This window comes from Lynx rufus, unplaced genomic scaffold (genome assembly GCF_022079265.1).
Source record: "Lynx rufus isolate CCGP_SWC_20201006 ecotype Redwood Valley unplaced genomic scaffold, mLynRuf1.p SCAF_6, whole genome shotgun sequence".
NCBI lineage: Eukaryota > Metazoa > Chordata > Mammalia > Carnivora > Felidae > Lynx > Lynx rufus.
In genome coordinates, this window is record NW_025814878.1 from 129,315,386 (window position 1) to 129,341,405 (window position 26,020).

At 40.7% G+C, this 26,020-nt stretch overlaps 1 protein-coding gene across 2 annotated transcripts in view; it reads left to right on the forward strand.

Moving 5' to 3' along the window:
- Positions 1-453: 453 nt before the first annotated feature.
- Positions 454-26,020, forward strand: part of TMEM170B (transmembrane protein 170B) — a 31,100-nt gene continuing 5,533 nt past the window's right edge. The window contains exons 1-3 of one of the 2 annotated variants that reach the window (XM_047103303.1): positions 454-624; positions 18,683-18,853; positions 24,161-24,933. In XM_047103303.1, coding sequence (XP_046959259.1) covers positions 528-624; positions 18,683-18,853; positions 24,161-24,411 — 519 coding nt within the window. In that variant the 5' untranslated portion in view covers positions 454-527 and the 3' untranslated portion in view covers positions 24,412-24,933. Of the gene's footprint in view, positions 625-18,682; positions 18,854-24,160; positions 24,934-26,020 lie in introns of those variants that run through there. The other variant, XM_047103304.1, reaches the window with a different exon arrangement.

Below are 26,020 nucleotides of genomic sequence, written 5' to 3' on the forward strand. Positions count from 1 at the left end.
GGCGGCCGGAGGGTGGGCAGGCTGGCGGCAGGTGCCGCCGCGGCCGCCGCCGCAGACTCCTCCGGGTCTCGGGTCTCTTCGTCCTCCGGCGGTGATGAGCTGGGCCCCGTCGGGGGCTGCACCTGCCGTCTGCCCATCACCCCGGGCCTCCCTGCGTGACCTCGGCCTCCTCGCGTGCCCGGCCCCCGCGGCGCGGGGCTGCCCCTGAGAGGGAGCGACAGCGGCCTCTTCCGCCCCGAGTCTTCGCTCGGGGGCCGCGCGGGGAGAGCGCCCGGCCCCCTCCCCTCCCCCGTCCGCCGTCCTCAATGTCTCCCCGGCGGGGAGGGGGCTGCCTGGGAGACGCGCTGAGCTGCCCCCCCCGGAGGCCCGTCGGCGGCAGCAGCAGCGCCCGGCCCGGCGCCCCGCAGCCTTCCCCGGCGGCGGCGGCGGCCTGGAGGAGCCGCGCACCCGCCGCCGCCCCCGGAGCCTCGCAGCCGCCGCCGCCACCCGGCGCCCGAGGAGAGGGCGGCGGGCGCCCCCCGGGGAAGATGAAGGCGGAAGGGGGCGATCACTCCATGATCAACCTGTCGGTGCAGCAGGTCCTGAGCCTCTGGGCCCACGGGACGGTGCTGAGGAACCTCACGGGTAATTGATGCGCCCGGGGTGGGGACGGGGATGCGGTGCCGCCCCCTGCCTCCTTTCTCCCTCCCGAAGAGGGGCCGCGCTTCAGCCGCCCCACCCCCGTGCGCGCCCCGCTCTCCGGCTCGCGGCCCCTGGTCCCAGAGAGGAAGGTGTTAACTGGGTGCACTTCGCGCCGGTCCCCGGGGCGCTGCGAGGGTCTGGATCGCGGGCGGAGAATCCCCGACCCCCGCCTCCTGCCCGGCTCGGGGAGGGCTCCCGACGGCGCTGCCTAGTGTAGTACGCGCCGAATAGCGTTAGTGCCGAGTCTCGGGCACAGTTCGCGTGGATTTACCAGCCCCCCCCATCCACGCGCGCACGCACATAGACACACGCACGCACACTCCGCTTCTTGATGCTTAGGTCTGTTTCTTTCTGACACATCTCAGACCGGATACAGGGCTTAAATTGTGTGTTCACAACGATCAGATCAGTTTGCATCACCTGTTAAATTTTTGTTGCTGTAGATGACTAATGAAGTAGGGTATAGTGGGCCAGAGACTGGGCCAAGGTCTAGTGCATTCTAAGCATTTCAGCTTTGACCGTATTATCTCCTCCCTCCTAGTTCCTATTTCCTTTTGTCTGTCTGTCTCTCTCCCTCTGGCCTCAAGCTGCCGCTTCTGTGACATTTGAATATTTATTTATTTACTTATTTATTATCATTTTTTGTATTTCCCTTCATTCGTCAAGGCTGTCAGGAGGGAATTGGAGTTCACTACATTATAATAACCTAAATTGTAGTTGCAAAAGTGAGCAGTAATGCCCATACATTTTTATTGCATCTGTAGGCTTGCTTTGTGAAGAAACTTCCAGGTTTGTTAAGGTGGAGATTCTTACACTCTGAGTTCTGAGTTTTAAAAATACCCTTTAAAGATGAGTGTTTACAAGAAGGAAATTCGGTTGCAATTTGGCGACTCCTCAGTTCTCTGCTTCTCAGAGAAAAAACTTAGAAACATACTCAGGATTTAATTCTTGAAAACATATAAGGCTAATTTTGGTAGAGCATTATTAGTATTTTAAAATCCATTACGTCAAATTGGTTAAGAGTGTGGAGAGTATTTTACAAATATAACCTGTCCTGACAAGATACACATGTGTGAATTATGTATATTGTCTTGTATATGTATATTTCTCAGATATTTGTAGAAAAGAAAATTGATGGAATTTTATACCACAGATTTTCTTGAGCACTGATTTTCTTGACACTGATTTTCTTGAATGTGACAACTATAAAATTAACATCGGTTCTGGATTGATTCATGGTGTCCTCACTTTGAATCTGTGGTTATTTGCTTTGGAGCAAACTGACCTTACATGATGGTTGAGGGTCAGAAATACGTTTTTGTTTCCAAAAAAAAAAAAAAAAAAAAATACATCGACATGAAGACCATTTCATGATTCAGTTGAGTTTAGAGATACCTTATGTTCTCTTACTTCTGGCTCTGCTTTTATTTATCCACCATTCATTTCTCAAATATTGTATTGATAGTGTTTGTAGGAGTGAAGTGAAAAGAACTTAAGAGTTTGTATTTGTATATGTTAAGGACTGGCTTAGCTCATCATTTATTTAGAGAAAATTAGTTTGGGGAGTCACAGAGTAGTGTAAATGTAACTTCCCACTTGGCCAGATTTGACAATGTTTTTAAAATGTTTAATAAGATTCCAGTCATTATAGTGGCTTCCAGTTCTTCAAGTCCCCCATTAGGTTGATAATAGCAGTTTCAACCCAGGATTAGCTCTCATTTCCCCCTAATATAATCTCAATAATCATTTTCTCATCAGACTTTGCCGTTTCATGCAAGATATGCTGAACATCCAAAACTAGTTCCTCAGGTCGGACTGAGGAACACGGGGACCTCTGTTATTTCCTAAATAATGAGTCTGAATGTGCAAAATTCAGTTTGTGAGGATAAAAACGGAGGGAGATAATAGATTAGAAGTCTTCTTTGCCAGCAGGTCGGCATACCACATATTAGGAATCACTTCACATCGAAAAAAGTGGATTCTAAAAGTGGTAATATTGTGATGTGGTTCCTTATGGCCTTTTCATGCTGGTGACCTTAGTGATCCCTTATGTACCTTGGTCATTAGTCATGAGATGCTCCCTACAGTGCCATTTAGAATTTGGTGTACCAAAAACAAATACACCTCCTAGAACAAGACAGCCACCACTTAGTGAGTGCCTGCTATATATCATATATATATGTCACTTAACATATATATGATTTCTAATCTTAATAACTTTCCAAAGTAGAATTACAGAGAGGCCCAGAGAGGGAAATTAAATTGCCCCAAATCCTGTTGCTAATGTGGCTGAACTAGGATTTCAACCCCAGGCTTTGTCCACAGAATTACTCTTTCCGCTTTTCACGTGACTTTTACTCTTCCTCTTTACTTTCTTCAGGCAGAATGAGTTACTTGCTTCCCCCTGCTACTTCTCCATGTATATGCCTTTATTATTATATTGTTCAGTTATACTATAGTTTTTGTGTCTACTAGACTGTGAGCTTTTGGAGGGTGGGTCATTGTCATAATCAACGGAATTCTGGAATTTTAGCATTCTACCTAGTACATATAAATACTCAATGCATGTTTTTTGAATTGCAGTTCTAAAATAATACTTAACAGTTGCATGCTTTAAACATTCTAGTTGCATTATTTTCCAGACACGTCTGTTGGAGTGAATGTGCTGTTAATCAGGAAATGAGTCATTTAAGCAACTTTTATGGATAGATGGCCATACCTTTAAACCACACATATGCCTATTAAATGCACTTTTTTGGGCTAGTTACCATGTGTTCTTATATTTTATTTAATCTTTTTAGTAATCTGGAGAAAGATGATTGTTTATCCTTATTTTATGGATTCAGACATTGAGGCCAAGAATAATTTGGTTAGCTCTGATAGCTAATATGTGAAAAATTATTACCTTTTTTCAGATTATGGTAACACATTAACTCAGAAGGCATATAAAGTTGGAGCTGAGATGGCTAATACAGAAAAAAGCGTAGTGTAGAACCAGACTGATTTGGATTTAAGAAGTGACTGTGTGAAAGACTTATAGAAATCCGGTTAGTAGGAATTCTGGTTAATTAAAAACAAAAAACAAGAGGAGAATGTATTCTCATTTCTATTTTTTTTTCTTTACACAACCCGACAGGTGTTATTCTTATGTTTGTATTTTATCCCAGAAGCAGGGAAGTTTTTGTTTTTTTTTTATGTTTTTTTTTTCTTTTTTGAGAGAGAGAGTGTGAATGGGGGAGGGACAGAGAAAGAGAGACACAGAATCCGAAGCAGGCTGCAGGCTCCGAGCTGTCAGCACAGAGCCCGACGTGTGGCTCAAACTCACCAACTGTGAGATCATGACCTGAGCTGAAGTTGGATGCCCAACTGACTGCGCCACCCAGGCGCCCCAGCAGGGACGCCTTTTTGTATTGACTTTTATTTTTCTTAGAGACCTTTAGAAAATAGTCTTGTGTATGTATTACTTTGATGGAAATAAAATTTTTAAAAAGTGATAATAAAAAAAAAGTGCTAATAAGAACCAGAAATTAGAACTAACTTTAGAGCCAGAAGTTATGTAGTTTGACTACTTCATTTTAGAAATAGTGACACATCATCATGGAAGTGACATGGCTGGGGCAGTTAGTGACAGAGACAGGCCTTGGGATGATGTTCACTGACTCTTAGTTCTGTCCCTCTCACTTGATTCCACATAGATTCTTAACTCTGGCGCGTCTGATGATAAATCTTAATATACTTAAGAATATCCTGGCAGTATTCGCCCCAGTGAGCCCAAGAGTGTGTGAATGCAACTAAGTTTTGGCCAGCAAATAAAAGATACTGGAATATGGAAGATATGATTGAATAATAATGCTTTCCCCAAACTTGAAGTTACGATTGCTGGTGTAAAAGTTAGTGATCCATATTTATTATATATCCGGTTTTAGAAATCCTACCAAATTTGGTCTATTTATTTTTTCTCCTTCCTGAAGACCTAGTATAGGGATTGCCTGTAGAACAGATTCGTATCTGGCGACCCCATCCCTTCAGTTAATCGCCATTGCTAAAGTTCTCTTCTGTATTCACCACTTCCCAAACCGTGTAATTCACAAGATTCCAAAATTGTTAACTGTGTGTAGGTTAGATGCTTCTTCAGCTTACCAAAGTAGAGATAAATGCCTTCCCCTATGAAATAGTTTTTCATTCTCTCCATATGTTCTAACCCCCCCACCCCCGATCTAAAATTATAGTCTATGAATGTACTCTTTCCGTTTTATGGGTAATTTGACTTAAAAAAATAATCTACAATGAAATGCATTCCTTTGCTTTACTTTTATTTTCTTCATCTACTTTGGCTTCCAACTTTGTGTTCTGACCCAAATTTGGTTGCTAAGAGTTTAGAGGAGAATTTTTTGCTTACCACAAGGCAGGATCCCTAAGCCCGTGGGTAAACACAGAGCCAGGCTGGTATTGGGAGAGGGATAACTGGTCCCTGAGAAAAAAGGCACGGGCTGGCCTCAGGCTCATCTCCTTTCTCACTGCCAGCTACAGATGTAGGGCGGGTGCTCCTCTCTTTCTGTTGGTACAAACATTGAGAAGCTGGGGATTCAAACTGGAAAGAAGGTCAGATGTCTTTGTGTATAAAATATATATGTGCTCATTTTTCTGTTAAACATATACTTACAGTAAGTTCCCTTTTAGATTTTATAGTTGCTAAGCTACTGTAGTGTTAATACTGTCAGCAAAAAAATAAAGGGGGGGGTAGTTTGTATCTACTGTACGTGGTTGGAATGGTTCACACTCACATGTATAGCCAGAACCCTCAGTATGTTCCCAAGTAGGTATGCATCTTCCGGGGTGCCCTGTGCCCCAGCTTCTCATTGGGTTAAGTTCTTCCTAAATGCTCTACTACAGGAGGTTTTTCCTGAAATATAGGTGAAAAATTCCTTACTATTTTGTGGTACAGAGCCAGTAAATTAGTGGTGGTATGATTCGTACTTTATAGGATTTTGCTCTTTGGAAATTTTACCTGTGTATCTTATTGAGAAAGAAGCTACTGTAATTTTTCAAAAACCGGAATTGTCATCTTCAGGTTCTTTCTTAATTTCCTTCTCATTATCTTTGACTCATGCATCCGTATCCTCTGGCAATACCAAGTCTGACATCCAGGTGACATTTCTTAAACCTAAAGCAATTTCAGGACAGGCCTTAGGACTGGGTAAGCTGTAATTGTGACTCTTTCGTAGCTAACTACCAGAATATAAACTTATCTGTGCTTTGTTTAGTAATTGAAAGGAAGGACTGGAAAAGTAAGATAATTCACGAGGAGGAGTCAAAATGACTAGAGCTATTTTTTCTTGTAGAAAGGAAGCCTAAACAGAGGAGGAAGGATGGGTCGGGGATGGGGAGGAGTCACTGGAGCCAGGAAAGGAAATTGGGATTAAGAATAGTTAGATGTAAACTATAAAACTCCTGGAGAAAACAGAGGCAGTAATCTTTTTGGCATGGGCTGTAGCAACATGTTAACTATGTCTCCTTGGGCAAGGGAAACAAAAGCAAAATCAAGCTGTTGGGACTACACCAAAATAAAAAGCATCTGTACAGCAAATGAAACCATCGACAAAACGAAACAGCAACCTATTGAATGGAAGAAGACCTTTGCATACGATCTACCTGTTAAAGGATTCATACCCAAAATATATAAGGAACATAATAAGTAAGAAGAATGAATAATCCAATTAAAAAATGGGCAGAAGGCCTAAATAGACATTTTTTCCAAGGAAGACATCCAGATGGCCAACAGACTCATGGAAAGATGCTCAACATCACTCATCATCAGGGAAATGCAAATCAGAACTACAGTGACATCACCTTACATCTGTCAGAATGGTAGAATCAAAAAGACAAGAAATAACAAGTGTTGGTGAGGACGTGAATAAAAAGGAACCTTCATGCATTGTTGGTAGGAAGTAAATGAGTGCAACCACTGCGGAAAACTGTGGAGTTTCCTCAAAAAATTAAGAAGAGAAATGCTGGATGATCTAGTAATTCTACTACTGGGTATTTATCTGAAGAAAATGAAAATGCTAATTCAAAAAGATACACGCACCCCTATTGTTACTGTAGCATCATTTACAACATTTATTTACAATAGGCAAGATGTGGAAGCAACCCATGTGTCCGTTGGCCGACTGATGGACTGACTGATGAATGGATGTAGAAGGGAGATCTTGTCATTTGTGGTAACATGGATGGACCTCGAGGGTATTACGCTGAGTGAAATAAGTCAGACTGAGAAAGACAAGTGCCATACGATTTCACTTACATGTGGAATCTAAAACCAAAACAAACCAATAAATGAACAAAAAAAAACAGAACAATCTGATGGTTGCCAGAGGGGAGGAGGATGGAGGGATGGACAAATGGGTAAAGGGGAGCGAGAAATACAGGCCTCGGGTTGTGGCATGAGTAAGTCACCAGCCAAAAGGTATAGAAGAGGGAGTATAGCCAATGGTATTCTAGTAGCATCGTATGGGGACAGATGGTGGCTACAGTTGGGGAGAGCACAGCATAACGTATAGACTTGTCCAGTCACTGTGTTGTGCACCTGAAATTAATGTAACATTGTGTGTCAACAACACTTCAGTTAAAAGTCAGATGTAAGAAGAAAACCCCCCCCACCCCAATACAGCATGTTGAATTTACCATAGTATCAGATGAAAAATTCTAATAAATTCCAGAAGTCTTAAATAGTTGTGTTCATTGAATATTCACTGCAGGCCCGATACTGTGCAAAGCATTTTGCACGCATCTCTTTTCTTACAATTGAAGTGGCCTTGTGACTTACTGCTTTATTAAATGTATACGATTAGATCAGGTACCATAGGCTGGTTGTGTTTTTAGTGACTAAGTATTCCGGCAATAAAAGTTGGTCATAGAATAAACAGTGGCAGTGGAACCATTTGAAAAAGATCTCATTAGACTCTCAAATTCCAGTAACCTTAGCTAAATAGATTAAACTTGAAAAGAAAAGGAGATTTTTCACCAAACTTTGTACAAGTAGGAAGAACCAAACTTTTACGTGGGTCCAGTTGAATGCGTTCTTATAAATCTTGGGATATGATCTAGGAGGTCTTTTGTAAAAGTGAAGTGGTATAATGGAAGCTTTTGAAAAGCAGGGGATACCTGTATGCTAACTACTCTTGCATAAAAGTGTCTAGCTAAGATGTTTTTGTCAGGGTTGTGACACTGGATTTTCATGATAAAATTCCTCCCTTCTCCCATTTCCTACGGTCGATTACTTTGATACAACATAGCTCTGAACCTTGCTGCCTATCACAATCACCTGGGTCTGGTTAAAGGTACAGATCCAGGGTCCCGGTCCATATTTATGGAATTGGGATTTGGGGAGCAAGCCTATATTTTTAAATCTGAAACTACATTTATAGCTAGCCCTTCTGGTGATTTTGTTATTGAGAGCTCAAGGATTGGGGACATCCGATTTTTAAAAATTAAGTTTCGTTGTGATCAGTTTGTAGCTGTGTTGTGATATATAAAGCAAATTAATATGGAGTATTTAGTATAACTAAAGACTTATTAAATTTTCAATATAAATGACTCATTTATTTCCAAGAGGTTGCTCAAACCCAGTTGTTAAAAAGTGACTCTTTTAATATTAATTATTAATATTATTAATATTTTACTGTTTTAGTGATGTTTTCTTTATATGTACTACTAGCGATAGAGAATGATTCCTATTAAATGATAGGATTTTGAAAATTCGAGGTGGTTTATGTATGTTACATCTGAAGTACATGAGAGAATTAAACATTAACAATAATTATGTAAACACTTAGATAATGTTATTGGAATTTCCCCTACAGAATAAGTGGGGTTCTGTTAGATTTTTGTATGCAAATAGAGTCTAAAGAAGCAATAGAATCTTGAAATTTATGGGTCAAGAAATTTGGTTTTATCCTTAAATGCTACAGATTGGTTTTTGTACTTTAGACAAGCCACATTATTTCCCAGGCCTTGGTTTCTTCATTGGTAATACAGTCTGATGTTGGCAGTTTTCATGTTGATGTTAAGGGAAGGCTGATTTAAAAATTAGAAAGTTCTGAGAGAAAAGTTTAGTAACTATGAGTTAAGAGAAACTCTTACCATTTGCATATAAACTTGTTTCTTTAATCTTTAAAATTAAAAGATTTTTAAATTTCTTCAGAGCTTCTTCAGGCCTTTAATAGGGTGAGGTTTAGGACCTAGAAATTCTTTGTTCTTGGAACATCATTTAAGAACTCTTAGAATTAGGCCTTTTTTTTTTTTTGGTTTTTAGGTTCATTCTTAGACATTTACTATCTCATTTTAGTGATAATTTTATCTTTTTTTCCAACTACTTTATAAAGAATTTTTTATTATGGGAATCCTAAGACCTACATACTCATCATCCCCTTTCAGCAGTTATTAAAATGTGGCTAATCTTGATTCACTTTTTCTCTTTCATAGGGGAGGGGAGAGTCTGGAGTATTTTATTTAATTAATTACCTAACTAATTTAAATTTTATTGAAATTCATGCTAGTTAACATATTATGTACTAATGGTTTCAGGAGTAGAATTTACGGAGGGCACTTGTTGGGATGAGCACTGGGTGTTTTACGTAAGTGATAGAATTAGGCCATTTTTTTAAAAAAAATTTTTAATGTTTATTTTTGAGAGAGAGAAAGAGAGGCCCCAAGTGTGAACAGGGGAGGGGCAGAGAGAGAGGGAGACACAGAATCCGAAGCAGGGCTCCAGGCTCTGAGCTGTCAGCACAGAGCCCGACGTGGGGCTCAAACCCACAAACTGCAAGATCATGACCTGAGCCGAAGTTGGATGCTCAACCGACTGAGCCACCCAGGCACCCCAAATTAGGCCTTCTTAAAACTTGGTTTAGGAAACTCTGGATTCAGTGTCGGAAGATCCCTTCTAGTTCTGAAATTATGTCTTTGTTTTACTTTGTTTTGTTTATCCTTGTGCAGTATGACTGCTTCCTCAGGATCACTGTCAGTGATATAGCCACAGTGTGACAGTCCTGACCATGCACGTCTATTACTTACTTTCTGAATTTTCCTGGTTGTGCTTTTATTTCTGAGCTGTCACTCATTTGGTCCTTTATTTAGATTTAACTTTAGGAATTTGTTTATATTGAGAATTTCATTATACGCTCGTTGATGTAAAAAGTTCATTTTTCAGTGTTCAGTGTCAATATCCCTTGGAAATACTGTATCATGAGATTGTAAAACATTTTGACAATTGCTGAGAAGACATTTTAGATCAGTAACTGATTCAAACAAACATGTTGTTACTGACTTTTTTTTTTCTTTTTTGGTGTGGCATGTATAATTTAAGATACTTGAGGACCCACAAGTGATGACAATTAAAACCATTGTAAAATGCTGTGTTATAATTTCATAACAGATTCAGATTTTGCCACTTAATTCTTACACTTTTGTAACTGAGTAGCTAATCAATTATGAGGAAGAACAAATTGAATGACATCTTTTAGGAAGACAGTGCTATGACTTGAATATAGAGCAGCTTTTTAACTATTTTAAATAGCCTTAACCTGATTTCTTTAAAGCAATGATACTCTGATTGTTTTAAATTAAGAACTTGCTTTTCTAAGAAATTTCTTTTAGTATTCAATGATAAGTACTATAATTTACAGTTTGAAATTATATAATTAGCTGGAAAAAGGGTAATTTCGTAGAAGTGGGTAATAACACAAGTGTTGCCATAAGCTTTGAGAAGGGCGATATATTAAAGCAGCTCTTGAAGGTGTCACAATTAAATTTAAAAACTAGTGTTTTTGCTTTCTTTAAGAAGCAGAAGCAGACAGCTATTAAATATTTACAGTAGATGTAACTTCTGTGTTAAATGAGGTTTCGAGTGGACAAATGCAGCAGCTTATTTTTAAGTCCGGTTAATATGTTAAGAGTGATTAAAAATAGATGGCCAAGCAGACACATGAAAAGATACTCAACATTGCTCATCATCAGGGAAACACAAATCAAAACCTCATTGAGATACCACGTCATCCAGGTCAGAGTGGCTAAAATCAACAACTCAGGAAACAACAGATGTTGTCGAGGGTGTGGAGAAACAGGAACCCTCTTGCACTGTTGGTGGGAATGCAAACTGGTGTGGCCGCTCTGGAAAACAGTGTGGAGGTTCCTCAAAAATTAAAAATAGAATGACCCAAAGACCCAACAATAGCACTACTAGGAATTTATCCAAAGGATACAGGTGTGCTATTTCAAAGGGGCACATGTACCCCAATGTTTATAGCAGCACTATCAATAATAGCCAAGTTACGGAAAGAGCCCAAATGACCATCAACTGATGAATGGATAAAGAAGATGTGGTTTATACAAAATGGAATACTACTTGGCAATGAGAAAGAATGAAATGCAGTTGCCATTTGCAACAACATGGATGGAACTGGAGGGTATTAATGCAAAGTGAAATAAGTCAGAGAAACAGATGTGTGTTTTCACTCATATCTGAAATTTGAGAAACTTTAGACCATGGGGAAGGGAAGGGGAAAAAATAGTTTAAAACAGAGAGGGAGGCAAACCATAAGAGACTCTTAAATACAGAGAACAAAGGGAGGGTTGATGGGGGAGGTGGGGGAGATGGGGTGGGGGTGATGGGCATTGAGGAGGGCACTTGTTGGGATGAGTACTGGGTGTTGTATGTCAGCAGTGAATCCCGGGAATCTACACCTGAAGCCAAGAGTACACTGTATATACTGTATGTTTAGCTAACTTGACAATAAATTCTATTTGAAAAAAATAGTAAAATAAAAACATCACTGCCAAATTAAAAAAAGAGAATGATTACAAATAAGACAAATATATTCTATGTTTATATTCATTTTAACCTTTTTTGTTCATTTCTTTGTATAGAGTTAAGCTTCCATCTAGTATCATATTCCTTCTGTCTGAAGAGCTTCCTCTAATAGGTCATGGAGGTGCTCAGGTGGTTCATTCTCCCAGCTTTTTTTCTTTCTGAAAAAAAGTCTTCATTTCTGAAAGCTGTTTCTCCTGAATATAGATATCTGGCTTTACAGGTTTATATTTTTTCCTCTTTCGGTCTTTAAAAAATGTCGCTTTATTGTTTTTGTTTGATAGTTTCTGACGGGACGTTTGCTGTACTTTTTATCTATTTTCCTCTGTATGTCATGTGTTTTTTCCCTCTCACTACTTTCAATATTTTCCCTTTATCTTTGGTTTTTATTCATTTCACTGTGATGTATCTAGGTGTGGGGGGCGCTTATTTTTATTTTGTTTTGGTTATTTTGGGAAGTCTTTATCTTTGCTTGAGATTCTCTGAGAGTCTTAGATTTGCAGTTTGGTATCTTTCATTATTTTTAGAAAATTTTCAGGCACTATCCCTTCAAATATTTTTCTTCTCCATTCTCTTTTTCTTCTCCTTCTGGGACTCCAATTACACATTATGTTAAACCATTTGAAATCATTCCATAGCTCTTAGATGGATGGTTCCTCTTTTCCCTCCTCCTCCTCCTCTGGTCCTATTCTTTTCTCTCTCTTATCACAATTTGAATAATTCCTATTGGTCCATTGTTAAGTTCACCGATTCTTTGCTTAACTGTGTCAAGTCTGTTGATGAGACCAGTGAAGGAATTTTTCATCTCAGATATCGTGGTTTTTGTTGTTGTTGTTGATGATGATTTTTTTGTTAATTTCCAGCATTTCCATTTGCCTTTTTCTTGGAATTTCCATTTTTCTGCTAAAATTCCCCATGTATTTATATGAGTTTGCAACCTTTTCCATGAGAGCCTTTAACGTGTAAATTACAGTCATTTCAACATCCCTGTCTGATTGTTGTAAAATCTGGATCATTGCTGAGTCTGGTTCTGTTGATTGCTTTATTTCTTGACAGTAGATTGTTTTTCTTATTTTCTTTACCCTCATTCTATCTCCAGTATGTTTATCATTTGGTTAAATTAAATTTATTTTTTTTAATTCAGACATGGCAGTGAATTCTCCTGGGGCCTTTCTTGCCATTGTTCTTCTTGTTCAGGCCTCTGTTTCCCGTAAGATCGACTACCTATGGTGCTCTGAAGAGCCCGAGGTATTAGAATATATCCCATTGAAGTACCATTAACTAAAGATTCAAAGTGTCAGCTCTTGCTAATATATGAAAGTACTGTACAAAATTAAAGTACTGCAATAAATATTTGCAGCTTTGCAGACCATATTATCTCTGTCATAGCTCCTCAGCTTGCTTTTATAGCATGAAAGTAGCCATAGACAGTATGGATGAGTATGACTGTTTCGGTAAAACTTTATGGATGCTGAAATTCAAATTTGGATTAATTTTGATGTGTCGTGATATACTGTTCTTTTGATTTTTTTTCAACCACTTCGAAATGTAAAAACTATTCTTAGTGCACAGGCTATACAGAAACAGGTGGTGGTCCAGCTGTGGCTCATGGACCATACTTTGCTGACGTCTGATTGAGGGGACTTTTTCAACTTTTAAATGCATCATCCCCCAGAGAGTCTAATAAGCCACCTATATGGGACATATCCCCAAACTGAGAAGTCACTGATGTTAGAAATCAAAGGCTGTGGATTCCACACCTTAGGTTTGCTGGAATGAGAACAAAGCTTGAGATAACCTAATGTGAACACAGACTGTTTAAACATATAATGTGCACCATTTCTTTTTTTTTTTTTAATTTTTTTTTCAATGTTTGTTTATTTTTGAGACAGAGAGAGACAGAGCATGAACAGGGGAGGGGCAGAGAGAGAGGGAGACACAGAATCTGAAACAGGCTGCAGGCTCTGAGCGGTCAGCACAGAGCCCGATGCGGGGCTCGAACTCACGGGCCGTGAGATCATGACCTGAGCTGAAGTCGGACGCTTAACCGACCAAGCCACCCAGGCGCCCCGTAATGTGCACCATTTCTATAAAGAAGGTAGAAACCATGAACAGTTTCAAACTATGGGCTTACTGGTATGATATTTTCAGCTTGGGGCATAGACTATGTTGAGTACACAGTTAGGGCTCAGTATCTGTTGGTTAATGATTTTATTAGAACGGTCATATATCCTCTAGAGGATTAAAAAATGTGTTTAGTATTTGTCTAATGAGATGGTTTTGTTGTTTCTAGGACTTTTGGATGTTTTAATAAATATCTCTTAAGTAACTTTAGCCTAGAGTAGTGATTTCTATCTGTCTCGTGTTGTGATTGATAGAGCTGACGGCAGTGTTGCTGTTTATGTCCTACCTCCAGAGGCTGCTTTCCTTTTCTATAGGTTAAGTTTTGCGAGCAGCCTGGTTTGAGAACCTTTGGCCTAGTGGGGCATCTTCGTTGATGAATTTTAGAATCAAAACTATTTTTTTAAAGACAGTATGTTTGCAGCAAAATTTATATATATATGTATATATACATATATATATATATATTCAGGCAGGTGCTAAAAATAATGTATACAATAATGTAACCCATCTCTTATCTCTAAAAGATAGCCACTGTTTTCTGTTTGTGTATTTTTCTGTGCATGTACAAACATTCTTCAGCAAATAAGATCATACAGTAGGTACCATTCTTTGACTTGTTTTCACTCAGCTAGTATATTTTAAACATCTAGAGAAAACCATTTCTCATAAATAATTTTGTCCAAGGATTCAAAACAAAAGCACAGAAGATAATTTTGAGCAACTTGGCAACGGGGGCTGATGAGAGACAGAGATTGGGAGCAGGGCTATTTCTAGTCTCGTTTGGAGGCCGGGACATATCACAGTTCTCCGGCAGCAAACACAGTGCAACAATCCAGGCAAAATTCATCTAGGCTGAAGCTTATGGTAGCCTTGACTGGGAAAAAAAATAACGAGAGGACTTCAGGAGGTGTGCCCAGGAAGAAGGAATATTTCCTTCCAGTGAATTAAGGTGATTGGTACAATGGCATGCTTCAGAGTTTTCTGTTTGTCCATTGTATTTTTAAAATTTTGTTGTGCATCTTGCTTAGCACCAGCCAAGGCTCCCTCTGGCATCCTCTTTCCACTGTTGCTCACTTTCTAGAAGGTTGGATGCGGCAGATGGACCAGTGGGCCCGTGGGTGTCTACGTTAGCTGTGTGACCCGGGCAGTTTAAGAAAAGGTGGCGATATTCCACACCTGTCCTCTTAGTACCTGTCCTTCCTCTAGGCCTCGCGGATGTATGTTCTTGCTCTGCTCTTAGGATACTGCAGTTCTCTTTGCCTGAACTAGCCCAGTAGGTTTCCTGAGTTTGCCAATAGTGAGCAGGGGCCTTAGACAGACTTGCCTTATGCAGAGTAGATCAAGGTCTTAGGTCCTGTCCGCTGACCCGGTTGTGTGCATCTAGTGGGGAATTGACAAGAAGAGTAGTAACCTGAAACCTAGGTTAGTTGTAGATATTCTCAGCGGAGTTCAGTGTTTTCCACGATGAATAATAAGGTTTTTAAAAAAGAGTGAGAAATGTGAAAATAAGTTTGAGTTTATATAGTTTGTGCTCAGTCTGCCTAAGCGATAACCCTAGACTGGTCATGAGAGGACCATTTGAGGTTCTATTTTAGCTGTATAATGTCTTTGATATCTTGGGGCTTTATAGAACATTAAATTTACATTCCCCAATGATTAGGTCAATTTATGGTTGAGGCCGAGAACTGTATAGTCACTAGGCAGACACCATTACTTGTAATGTCAAATAATCCCTCACTCATACTGTTAAATATAGTCAAGAAATTTTTCGTTCTGTTTGTATTTCAAGAACAACATAGATCTGGTAAGCTGTCCGAACGGGGGTTGGGATCTGAGGCTGATTATTGACTTCTGTTTAAGAGTATGTGCCTGCTGCTGTAGAACCTTTCCTTATCTCTGAGCTCCCTTGATGAAAATGCCCTGCTCCATATTATTATTCCTTTCTCTTCCCGCTTTATTAGGTTCGCTTCGGAAAATTATATATTTTAAAATAGAAATGCTTCTGAGCAGGTGAAGCCTTTGTGTCCTTAAAGCATTTATTATCAGCTGAAGCTGTTTGTTTGGGAGTGACAGTCCGGAAGCACGCTTTCCCTGAAAGCTGGCAGAGAAAAACCTTAAAAGGCAGGCTTTGTCCACTTTTCCTTAATGACCAGCATCTGTCTCTTAGGCCGTTGAGAAGCAGGCCCGGCAGTTCACCACACACTGGAAAATACACCTGCTGTCTTTTTCTCCAAATGATTTCACATTATCTGAGTCCATTCCGAGTGTTGATTCTTAAGAATTTGGCAGAGTGGAAATGATTTTGTTTTTAAAATCTGTTTTTTGTGTATCCTTTTTTTAAAAAAAATAAACTTTTTACTTTGAGAAAATTATAGATTCACATGCATTTGTAAAAAATAATACGTAGAAAACACGTGTACCTTTTATCCAGTTTACACAATGGGAACATCTTGGCAAACCACGGTGTAATTTCAAAACCATGATACTGACATTGATCCATGAACCTCATTCACATTTCACCAGGATTACGTGTATATGTGTACTTACTTATGTGTGTGTATTACATGTTTTTGTACAGCTTTATCCCTTGTGTATGTATCCACCACTGCAGTCAGAATTCAGAATAGTTCCATTGCCACAAAGGTCCCTAGTATTAGTTTCTTACATCCACACCTTCCTTCCTTAATGAGCTTTTTGCTAGTTTCTAGTCATTTGTGGGCATGACTTAAAAGAATCATCTTTTAAATTTATAGCCACACTTAAAAAAATTTATTTAGTTTTTTAGTGTGGTGAAAACACATAAAATTTAATCATCTTAGCTATTTTTAAAAAACATTTTTTTTTAATTTATTCTTGGGAGAGAGACAGAGCATGGGCAGGAGAGGGGCAGAGAGAGAGGAGGGGACACAGAATCCAAAGCAGGCTCCAGGCTCTGAGCTGTCAGCACAGAGCCCGTCTTGGGGCTTGAACTCATGCACCACGAGATCATGACCTGAGCCAAATCCAGACGCTCAACCCACTGAGTCACCCAGGCACCCCGGTCATCTTAGCTATTTTAAGTGTACCCCTGAGTAGTGTTACGTACATTCACATCGACGTATAACAGATCTTCATATCTTTTTCATCTCATAAAACTGCAACTCTGTACCCATTAAACAGCAACTCCCCAGGAAAGGAGTACTTTCCTTTTTTTTTTTTTTTAATTTTTTTTTTCAACGTTTATTTATTTTTGGGACAGAGAGAGACAGAGCATGAACGGGGGAGGGGCAGAGAGAGAGGGAGACACAGAATCGGAAACAGGCTCCAGGCTCTGAGCCATCAGCCCAGAGCCTGACGCGGGGCTCGAACTCCCGGACCGTGAGATCGTGACCTGGCTGAAGTCGGACGCTTAACCGACTGCGCCACCCAGGCGCCCCAGTACTTTCCTTTTTTAAGGCTGAATGATATTCCGTGTGCACGTGCAGCCCACTGTTCGTTCATTCATTCGTTCACTGGTGGACATTCGAGCTGCTTCCACTTCCTGGCTGTTGTGAATAACACTGCTATGAACACGGGTGTGATCCTGCTTTGGATTCTTTTGGATACATACCCAGAAGTGGAATTACTGGATCATATGGTAGTCCTTTTTTAAAATTTTTGAGGAACCACCGTCCTTTTTCCATAGCAGCTGCACCATTTTCCTTTCCCATCAGCACTGTATACCTGTACTTGAATGATGTTGGGATGAACAAGTTTTAATTCTTCCATTTCTGTTCTTTATTTCATGACTGTTTTGTTGGCCTTTCCTTCACATTTGCTAGTGAATGCTAGCACAAATAGATATTTTGCATTATAGAATGTTTGCGCACCAAGGATGATTCTCAAGGTGTCATCCAAGCATTTTGATGTCCTCTCTTTCCAGTATGAGTAACAGAAACCTTACCTGAACCAGTTTAAGTAAAAAGGGAATTTGATTATAAGGAACAGAGGTGCTACATTGAATCTAAGGGTAGTGATGTGGCAGGCCTTAGAAATCACGGGAGTAAGGGACTGGCTGTCTCATTGAGGGATCCATTTTCCTTTCATCCTGTATCGCGGTTTTCCTCATGTGCTGATGAAATGGCTGTTCACAAAACCTTCGGCCACCCAATGACTGAGATGCTCCCGTGGTCCCAATCCAGAATTCCTGGGGGAAGGGAATGATTGGCCCAGCTGGGACCAGTTGCCTGCCATGATGTACCTCACGACAGACTTGGTTAGGGAGACGGAGTCAATGCAAGGACCTGGCAAAGCCATCAGGAGATGTGTGGATTGACTGGGAGGCAGTAGGTAGCCAGAAAGAAAGGGAGTGAGCAGAGAGACAGAATGAAAGGTGTGCTTATCAACTGTAACCTAAAATGGACAGCAACTGAGGCCACATTGAAGAAAGGACAGTGGTGCTTGGAAAGGTCTGGGTAAGGACCGTTAAAATGATCTGAGGCAAAGAATTAAAAAAAAAAAAAATTCCGAGTGATGCTTTAGTATATAAAGTTGAAAGCCAAGAGGGGAATTGCCTGAAATTCTTAAAATCATAAAAGAGAATCACTGACTGATTTCCGGAACGATTTGAATTAAGGAGTAGATTTCAGAAATGTCTTAACACTGTTATTTAGTGTAGAACATAGAAAATGACATGTCAAACAGCAATTCGTTAACTTTGTTCCAAGAGCTCTGCAAATATATCAGGGGTTCGTCAGACACATTGATGGATTATAGCTCAATGATGGAGACATTTAGAGGAAATTAGAATGTAGCCTTAACCTTCTGAAGTCCTGGAACTATTTCCCCAGCAAGCATTAGTGACGATGATAACTGCCAAGCAGTGGTTAGTATTAGTATTTAGTAATACTATGTATGAGGTACTGTACTGGGCACTTTTATACCTGTTACCCCACTTAACCCTCCTCCAGACCGTGGGGGCTCACCGTTTGTTAAACCGAATTTTCCCGGGTGTTTTCAACTGAATTATTAACACTCTGCTTTTCCTTTCAGAGATGTGGTACTGGATCTTTCTCTGGGCTCTCTTCTCCTCTCTGTTTGTCCACGGTGCTGCAGGAGTGTTGATGTTTGTAATGCTGCAGAGACATAGGCAGGGGAGAGTAATCTCTGTCATTGCAGTCAGCATCGGATTTCTGGCTTCTGTAACTGGAGCGATGATCACTAGTAAGTTGATTTTGTTTTGTTCAAGGACCTAATTGTATGTGCACCTAACGGTTCTAGTAACTCTGTTCTTATGATGCATGTGACGGTAGTGTAATCTTCCGTGTGGAATATTTTCAGCCCTGATTACACTTTTGGAAGGAAAGATCAGCTCATTTATTCATTGAACAGATAGTTTTTGTGCTTCTGGGTGAAGACTCGTTACGCAAGGTTTGGTGGGAAATAGAAAAGCTTGTAAACGTTGGCAGGGGGCGAAGAAATTCATGGGAAAATTTCTCGTCTAGTGGATGTAGCTTTTGCTTTAAAGGAACTCCCTGTCTAGTAAGGGAGAGAGGTAGGCACACAAATTTGACTTTGGTAATTGTCATAAAAAAAAAAGTGAAAATATAGCCCGTAGGTCCTTCACGTTTTCTGCCTGTGACTACAAAATAAAACCGCACTTTCTTCTGAAGCACAAGTTATTGTGACACGAATGTCCCCTGACCTAGTAGAAATTGGCCCCTTGAGAAGGTCCCCTGGCCGCGTACAACTTTGCTAGTGCGCCGCCCCGTGTGCGTTTCCTACAAGCCCTCAGGGGCCTCCCCTCCGGCCGTTTCTTAACACCGGACGGAGGCCCCAGCCTCTGCCTTCGGTTCAGCGAGTTCTAGCTCCTGCACCGGTCGAGCCAGGACTCAGCTGCATCCTGTTGGGACCGGAGGACACTGCAGCCGCTGCCAGGACAAGGCCCTGCAGACAGTGGCTGCTCGGCTCTGCCGCCGTTGGTTTCTGTCACAACCAGTGAATAGTGGAGGCTCCCGTTGCCCTTAGTTTCCGGCCTCCATCCGTCCCTCTGGGACGGCTCACTGCTGCCACAAGAAGGATGTCGAACTCTCTGGTTGGTTCTTAGCCCCGGAGAGAAGAGTGAGTCCTTTCCTTCTGTAGTTCGAAGGCCTCCTTTTGTATCCCACTGTCACCTTTTCCCAGAGTGACCGGCATACCTCGCACCCTGGGAGGAGAGCCCCGTTTGCATGTCTCTGCCTCTGTCCCGTGGCACTGATATGACAGTCACGAAATAGTTGTTTTTTCATCCTTCATTTACCGTCTGGTTTTTCTGTGTTATTCTGTATTAGGTTTTCGTCGTTGCTGCCCGCAGCCTATAACTTTATCATGTGGCATGTCGTCCATTTTGCCACAGAGAGGCCTTATGATTATTAAAACATTTTTTAATGCTTATTTATTTTTGAGAGAGAGGGAGAGCATGTGCGGGAGAGGGCCAGAAAGAAGTAGACAGAGGATCCGAAGCAGGCTCTGCACCGTGAGCACAGAGCCTGATGTGGGGCTCGAACCCACAAACTGTGAGATCATGACCTGAGCTGAAATCAAGAGTTGGACACTTAACCAACTGAGCCACTCGGGCACCCCTGCCACAAAGAGGCTTTAAAACAAGTACTCCAGTTTAGCTGAAGCACAGGATATGCATAGTAAAGGAGTAGAGATTCAGCTGGAAAGACCCAGTAGAGCCAAATCCTAGAGGATCTTGGAAGGTGAGCCAGAAAACTTGGGCCTTTTTTCCTGCAGGGCATGGAAAACGAGAGTCTTGAATGGGGTCGGCAAGGGACAAAGCAGTCCAGTGGAAAAAATTGTTTTAATAGATGATACATGTAAAGGACCGAGAGAGCACTCTGAAAGCACCTTCATCCCTACTGGATTCCCAACAACAATAAAAGGGTACCCGGATCATAATAGATATTCAGAAAATACTGGTTGGGGGGATAGATGGAGTAGGGGAGGAAGTGCAAAGGGAAGAGAGGAAGAAACGGGGGAGAGAAGAAGGGAGAAACAAGGGGGAAGGAAGAGGGATTGAGAAGCATTAACTGCGATCTGAACTTGAGCCTGGGATCTAAACTAGCTGTGGTTGGAGATGACCTATGGACAATGGCAAAGGGAAAAAATCCGAGTTGGTTTTATTCACTGTGGTGTCATACAGAGAGGCTTGAAAGGGACTGCTAGTGTTTTTGATGTGCACCACTGTTACAATTGTGGACCCACCACCAGAGGAGGGAAGAAGGGATAGCTTGTTCAGACGTTGTAAGTAGTGTGTGGATATACGTGAGTTTACTGGCATAAATTATTGTAAAAGGTTAGAGAGCAGGAGAAATGTCCTTCTATTTCCATTTATCTCTAATGATGCATCTGTGTATGTATTACCTACTTGCAGTTCATCCAAGAATAAAATAAGCCAACGATTTTAGAGACGGCAGTCTTATATTTTACGCCCTTAAAAACATAAATAGTCTGGCATAATTTCAAGTAAAGATTCCAGGTTAGCAATAAAACATTTAAATTTCTTCTGGCTAATCTCTTGACCTGGAGATACTTGAATTAAGAAAACTAGCCGAAGTGTGAATATTTTAACTATATTTATGTTCTCAATGTTTGTGTCTGTGCACTCATAGCTGTATATTCAGGTCTGCAGACGATTGATTAATATCTATTCTGAATGGGAAAATTGGCTGAATATAGATACATCTATTAAATTTTGCTACTTCTTAGATTTTATTCTGAATACAGTGATCTTTCATTTTAGTTGGTATTTTTTTAATGTTTATTTATTTTTGAGAGAGAGACACACACACAAAGTGTGAGCAGGGGAAGGGCAGAGAGAGAGGGAGACACAGAATCCGAAACAGGCTCCGGGCTCTGAGTCAGCACAGAGCCTGATGTGGGGCTTGAACGCACGAATGGTGACATCATGACCTGAGCCGAAGCCGGACACTCAACCGACTGAGCCACCCAGGCGCCCCTCATCTTAGTTGGTATTAATGAGAGTTGGGAGAAACTGGGTTTCCATATAATGCCATCAGCTGGCAGTGTAGAGCTAATTTTAGCAAATCTGAAGGTATAAAGTGACATGTCTTTGTTCTGATCACTAATGAGTTTGAACTTCTCTTCCCATGCTTATATATTTAGAATTCTTTTCCTGCAGATTGCTTCCGTAAGTTATGTGTTTACTTTTCTTGGGGGTTCTTCTTTTCTTCTCATTAAACTACAGGGGTTTCTTACACATTTGAGATACGGGTCCCTTGTTGGTTTTGGATTTCGAAAGGAACTTCTCAGTCCTTTATCAGTTACCTTCCTCTAGAAATCCTTAATTTCCATGTGACCAGCTCAAAGAGCGTTTTGCCTTATGGTCTATGATTTAATTTAAGAAGTTCTCCCCCACACCAAGGTCAAAATATATGCTGATATATTTTCTAACGTTAATTTTATAATTTTACCTCTGATATAAAGATCTTTACTTCATCTAAAACAAGAGTCAGTAAACATTTTCTTAAAGGGCTAGATAGGAAATATTTTTTTAATGTTTGCTTGTTTATTTATTTGGAGCACCTACGAGTGGGGGGGGGGAGGGTGCGGCAGAGAGAGAGAGAGAGAGAGAGAGAGAGAGGGAATCCCAAGAAGGCTCTACCTGTCAGCCGATGCGGGGCTTAAACTCATGAACTGTGAGATCATGACCTGAGCTGACATCAAGAGTCAGACACTTAACTGACTGAGCCACCCAGGCGCCCCTGGATAAGAAATATTTTAAACTTTGCAAGCCAGGTGGTCTCTGTGACAGCTCTTCGGCCCTGCCATTGTAGTGTGAGAGCAAGTATAGACGTGTGTAAATGAATAGGCATGGCTTTTTCTAGTAAAACCTTATTTACAAAAACAGGTGCCTGGCATTCAGACATAATTTCATCAATTCCTGACTTGGGTCCTGGTGAGTCTCATTTTGGGTTTGGTATTAGACAGCATTCCAGGTATTTCCTCCCACATAGTAAGTCAGTTTCTACCACACCACCCACTGGAAAAAAATGCATCATTTCTGCACTGATTCACCTTGTTTGCGTATTATGTTCAAGGTACAAGGGTCTGTCTCTGAACCCTGTTCTGATTTGTTAGTCTTTTTATGCGTTCTTACAGCAAGGTCACATTTTCTTTATCGCTACGGTTTTGTGGTATTTTGTATCTGGTAAGGCTAGATTCCGCTCATTTCTTTTCCTTCTCAAAGTCGGCATAGCTATTTATGGGCTTTTATTCTTTCATATAAATGTTAGAATATGTCTACTCAGTTGCTCAAAAAGTATAATTATGGTTTTTATTGGGATTTAATTGAATGGAGAGGTTGCTTTGGGAAGAACTGGCATATTAAACTGTTCCACCCAAGAACATCTAATAGATTTCCATTTATTTAGGTCATCTTCTAGTCTTTTGTTAGAGTTTAAAAATGTTTTTCTCAACAAGGGGGTTGAATACTTTTGGTGAACTTAATTCTCAGACTCTTCCTATATTATGGTGGTTGTGCTTGGTATCTTTTGAGGACATTGCTTAGTTTTATTGGTGTAGAGAAACACCGTTCCGTTTTCTTTTTTTTTTTTTTTAATTTTTTAAAATATTCACTTACTTTAGAGAGAAAGAGAGAGAGAGACAGAACGTGAACATGGAGAGGCAGAGAGAGAGGGAGACACAGAATCAGAAGCAGGCTCCAGGCTCCAAGCTGTCAGCACAGAGTCTGACGGGGGGCTCGAACTCACAAACTATGAAATCATGACCTGAGCCAAAGTCAGATGCTTAACTGACTGAACCACCCAGGCATTCCAACACCGTTCAGTTTTCTGAATTAACCGAAAGATTAACAAAGCAAAAACCTGGCTCTTTGGGAAGATACTAAGATGAATAGACTGCTGGCAAACTAATTTTAAAAAGTTGAAGGCAGAAAAGTAAAATATAGAACAAAATAGAATAAATAACTACAGACTCAATAATGTAGAATAAAGAAATATAAAAGTTTTTTGAACAGAGATATATTCCTAAATATAAACTGTCAAAATTGGCATAAGAAAAAAGAAAATATGAATGGAACAATCAGTATATTTGAACAATTGACATGTTGAAGACTTTCTCCTCCCAAAGGAACTCCAGGCTCAAACAGGGCTCACAGAGGAGTTCTACCAAATTTTGAAGGAACGGTTTAGTTCCTGTTTTATCCAAATTATTGCAGAAACGGAAAGAGAAAAAGCTGTGCACAGCTTATTTGCTGAGGCCAAAGTAATCTGGGTAAGCAGCATAAAGAGTGCACAAGAATAGGAGGGTATGGGCTCATTTACCTCGTGAGTGTTATCCTAGGAATGCAGAGATAATTTGGGATCACAAATGACTATGGCTGTATGCCAGGAAAACACGATTTATGGAAACTGAAATTTAAATTTTGTGTAATTTTCATGCATCGTGCAATATTCTTCTTTTGACTTTTTCAAAACCATTAAAAAATGTGAAAACCATTCCTAGCTCCCATGCTGCGTCCATGTGATGCGGGGTGCAGGTTGGACCTACGGACCACCGCTTGCCAGCCCCTCATCCGACTGCACAAGCTGACGGAACCCACACTGTTAAAACCAAATCTGCCTTGGCCTTCACGTCCACTCTCTCTCTCAGGAACTATGGAGGGCGACCCGAATCACTTTCACAGGTGTGGCGCCGTGGGCCCTTTGTGTTGTTGGATATTGACATCTTCTGTCCACTGGTGGCTCTTCGTCTAGTCTCTCCTGTCCTTGTAGGTTCATATCTTTCATGGGCCTCCACACCATCGCAGCATTGCTTTCCCCACTTCATCCTCACTCTGCCAGCCTTCGCTAGTCCCTTGGTCCTCATGGGGGTCTTCCCTTATTTCTAATTGATTCTGTCTGCCGTTGTTGGGAGGGGCAGTTCCGAACATGTATCATTTACTTCAAACATCCTGTTTTGCTTGTGTCTTCTTCATTCTTGCATAACTTAGCCTTGTATTTCCCCAAGAAAATAAAGACCATAATATTTGTATTCTTTCAACTGGCTAGTGTTCAGCCAAATAGACCTTAAAGAGAGTAAAAACTAAAGCTCAAATTGGGGGGAGGACCTTTGTTAGCACATATAAATATAGAAAGATTAATATCCGAACTATATTCTAGAAACCCTATGAATCAAAGAAGAAAAGGACAACTCAGTAGAACAAAAGGACAAAAGATTTGACAAATGTTTTATGGGGCGATGAGGTGGCTCAGTCAGTTGAGCGTCTGACTTTGGCTCAGGTCATGATCTCACGGTTCGTGAGTTCGAGCCCCCCCATCAGGCTCTGTGCTGATAGCTCAGAGCCTGGAGCCTGCTTCTGATTCTGTGTCTCCCTCTCTCTCTCTCTACCCCTCCCCCACTCACACTCTGTCTGTCTCTCTCTGCCTCTCAAAAAGAAAGAAACGTAATTTAAAAAATTAGAAAAAAAAAGATGTGACAAACATCTTGTAAAAGTAGAAAACCCTACTGGCCATTGATATGTGAAGAAAAGCTCAGTCACATTAATTATTATCAGGGAAATGCAAATTAATCACAGAGATACTTTTTGCCCATCAGACTGACAGAGATTAAAAAAAAAAAAAAAGATACCAACTGCTTCTGAAGATATGGACTAATTAGAATATAAATTGGGGCAACTTCTTTGGGAGACAGTTTAGCATCACCTTAGCCAAGTTGAAAATGCCCGTAACATGAGACGGAGCAGTCCTACTTTCACCCATGTGATGAAGAGAAATTTTTGACTGCTTCTGTGTGCCAAGGGTTGCACGCAAGGATGTTCACAGAAGCAGTGTTTGTCATTGCTCAGTATTGGAAACAAAGGTCATTGGCAGTGGAATGGATCAATTGTGGTATATTCATGTGTAGAATTCTATGCAGTAGCGAAAATGCACGAATTATACCTACGCCACACGCACGATACCTTTCAGACCTGTAAGGTGTACAGTATCCGTTTACAAAAAATTAGTTTATTCAGAAAGCTAAGTCATATATATTTTTAGGACACAGGAAGGTGGTAAAGCCAAAGAAAAGCAAAGGAATGATCAAAAAACAAAAACAAAACAAAACAAATACAGGGAGGGAATGGGACGTGACTGAGCAGAGTCCACGGGAACTTCAAAGGAAATAGAGACGTTCTTTTCTTCAGCTGGATAACAGTACTTGGGAATTTGTTATTTTATAACCTACGTGTAGTTTTATAAATACTGTTTCCTATCTGCTCACTATTCAATAGCAGTGTTCCCAAGTACATTTAAGAGGCACACGAAATTGTTTGCCTGCAGATCTTTTAGATCGAGAATTCCACTGACGCAGTCTTTTCTGACC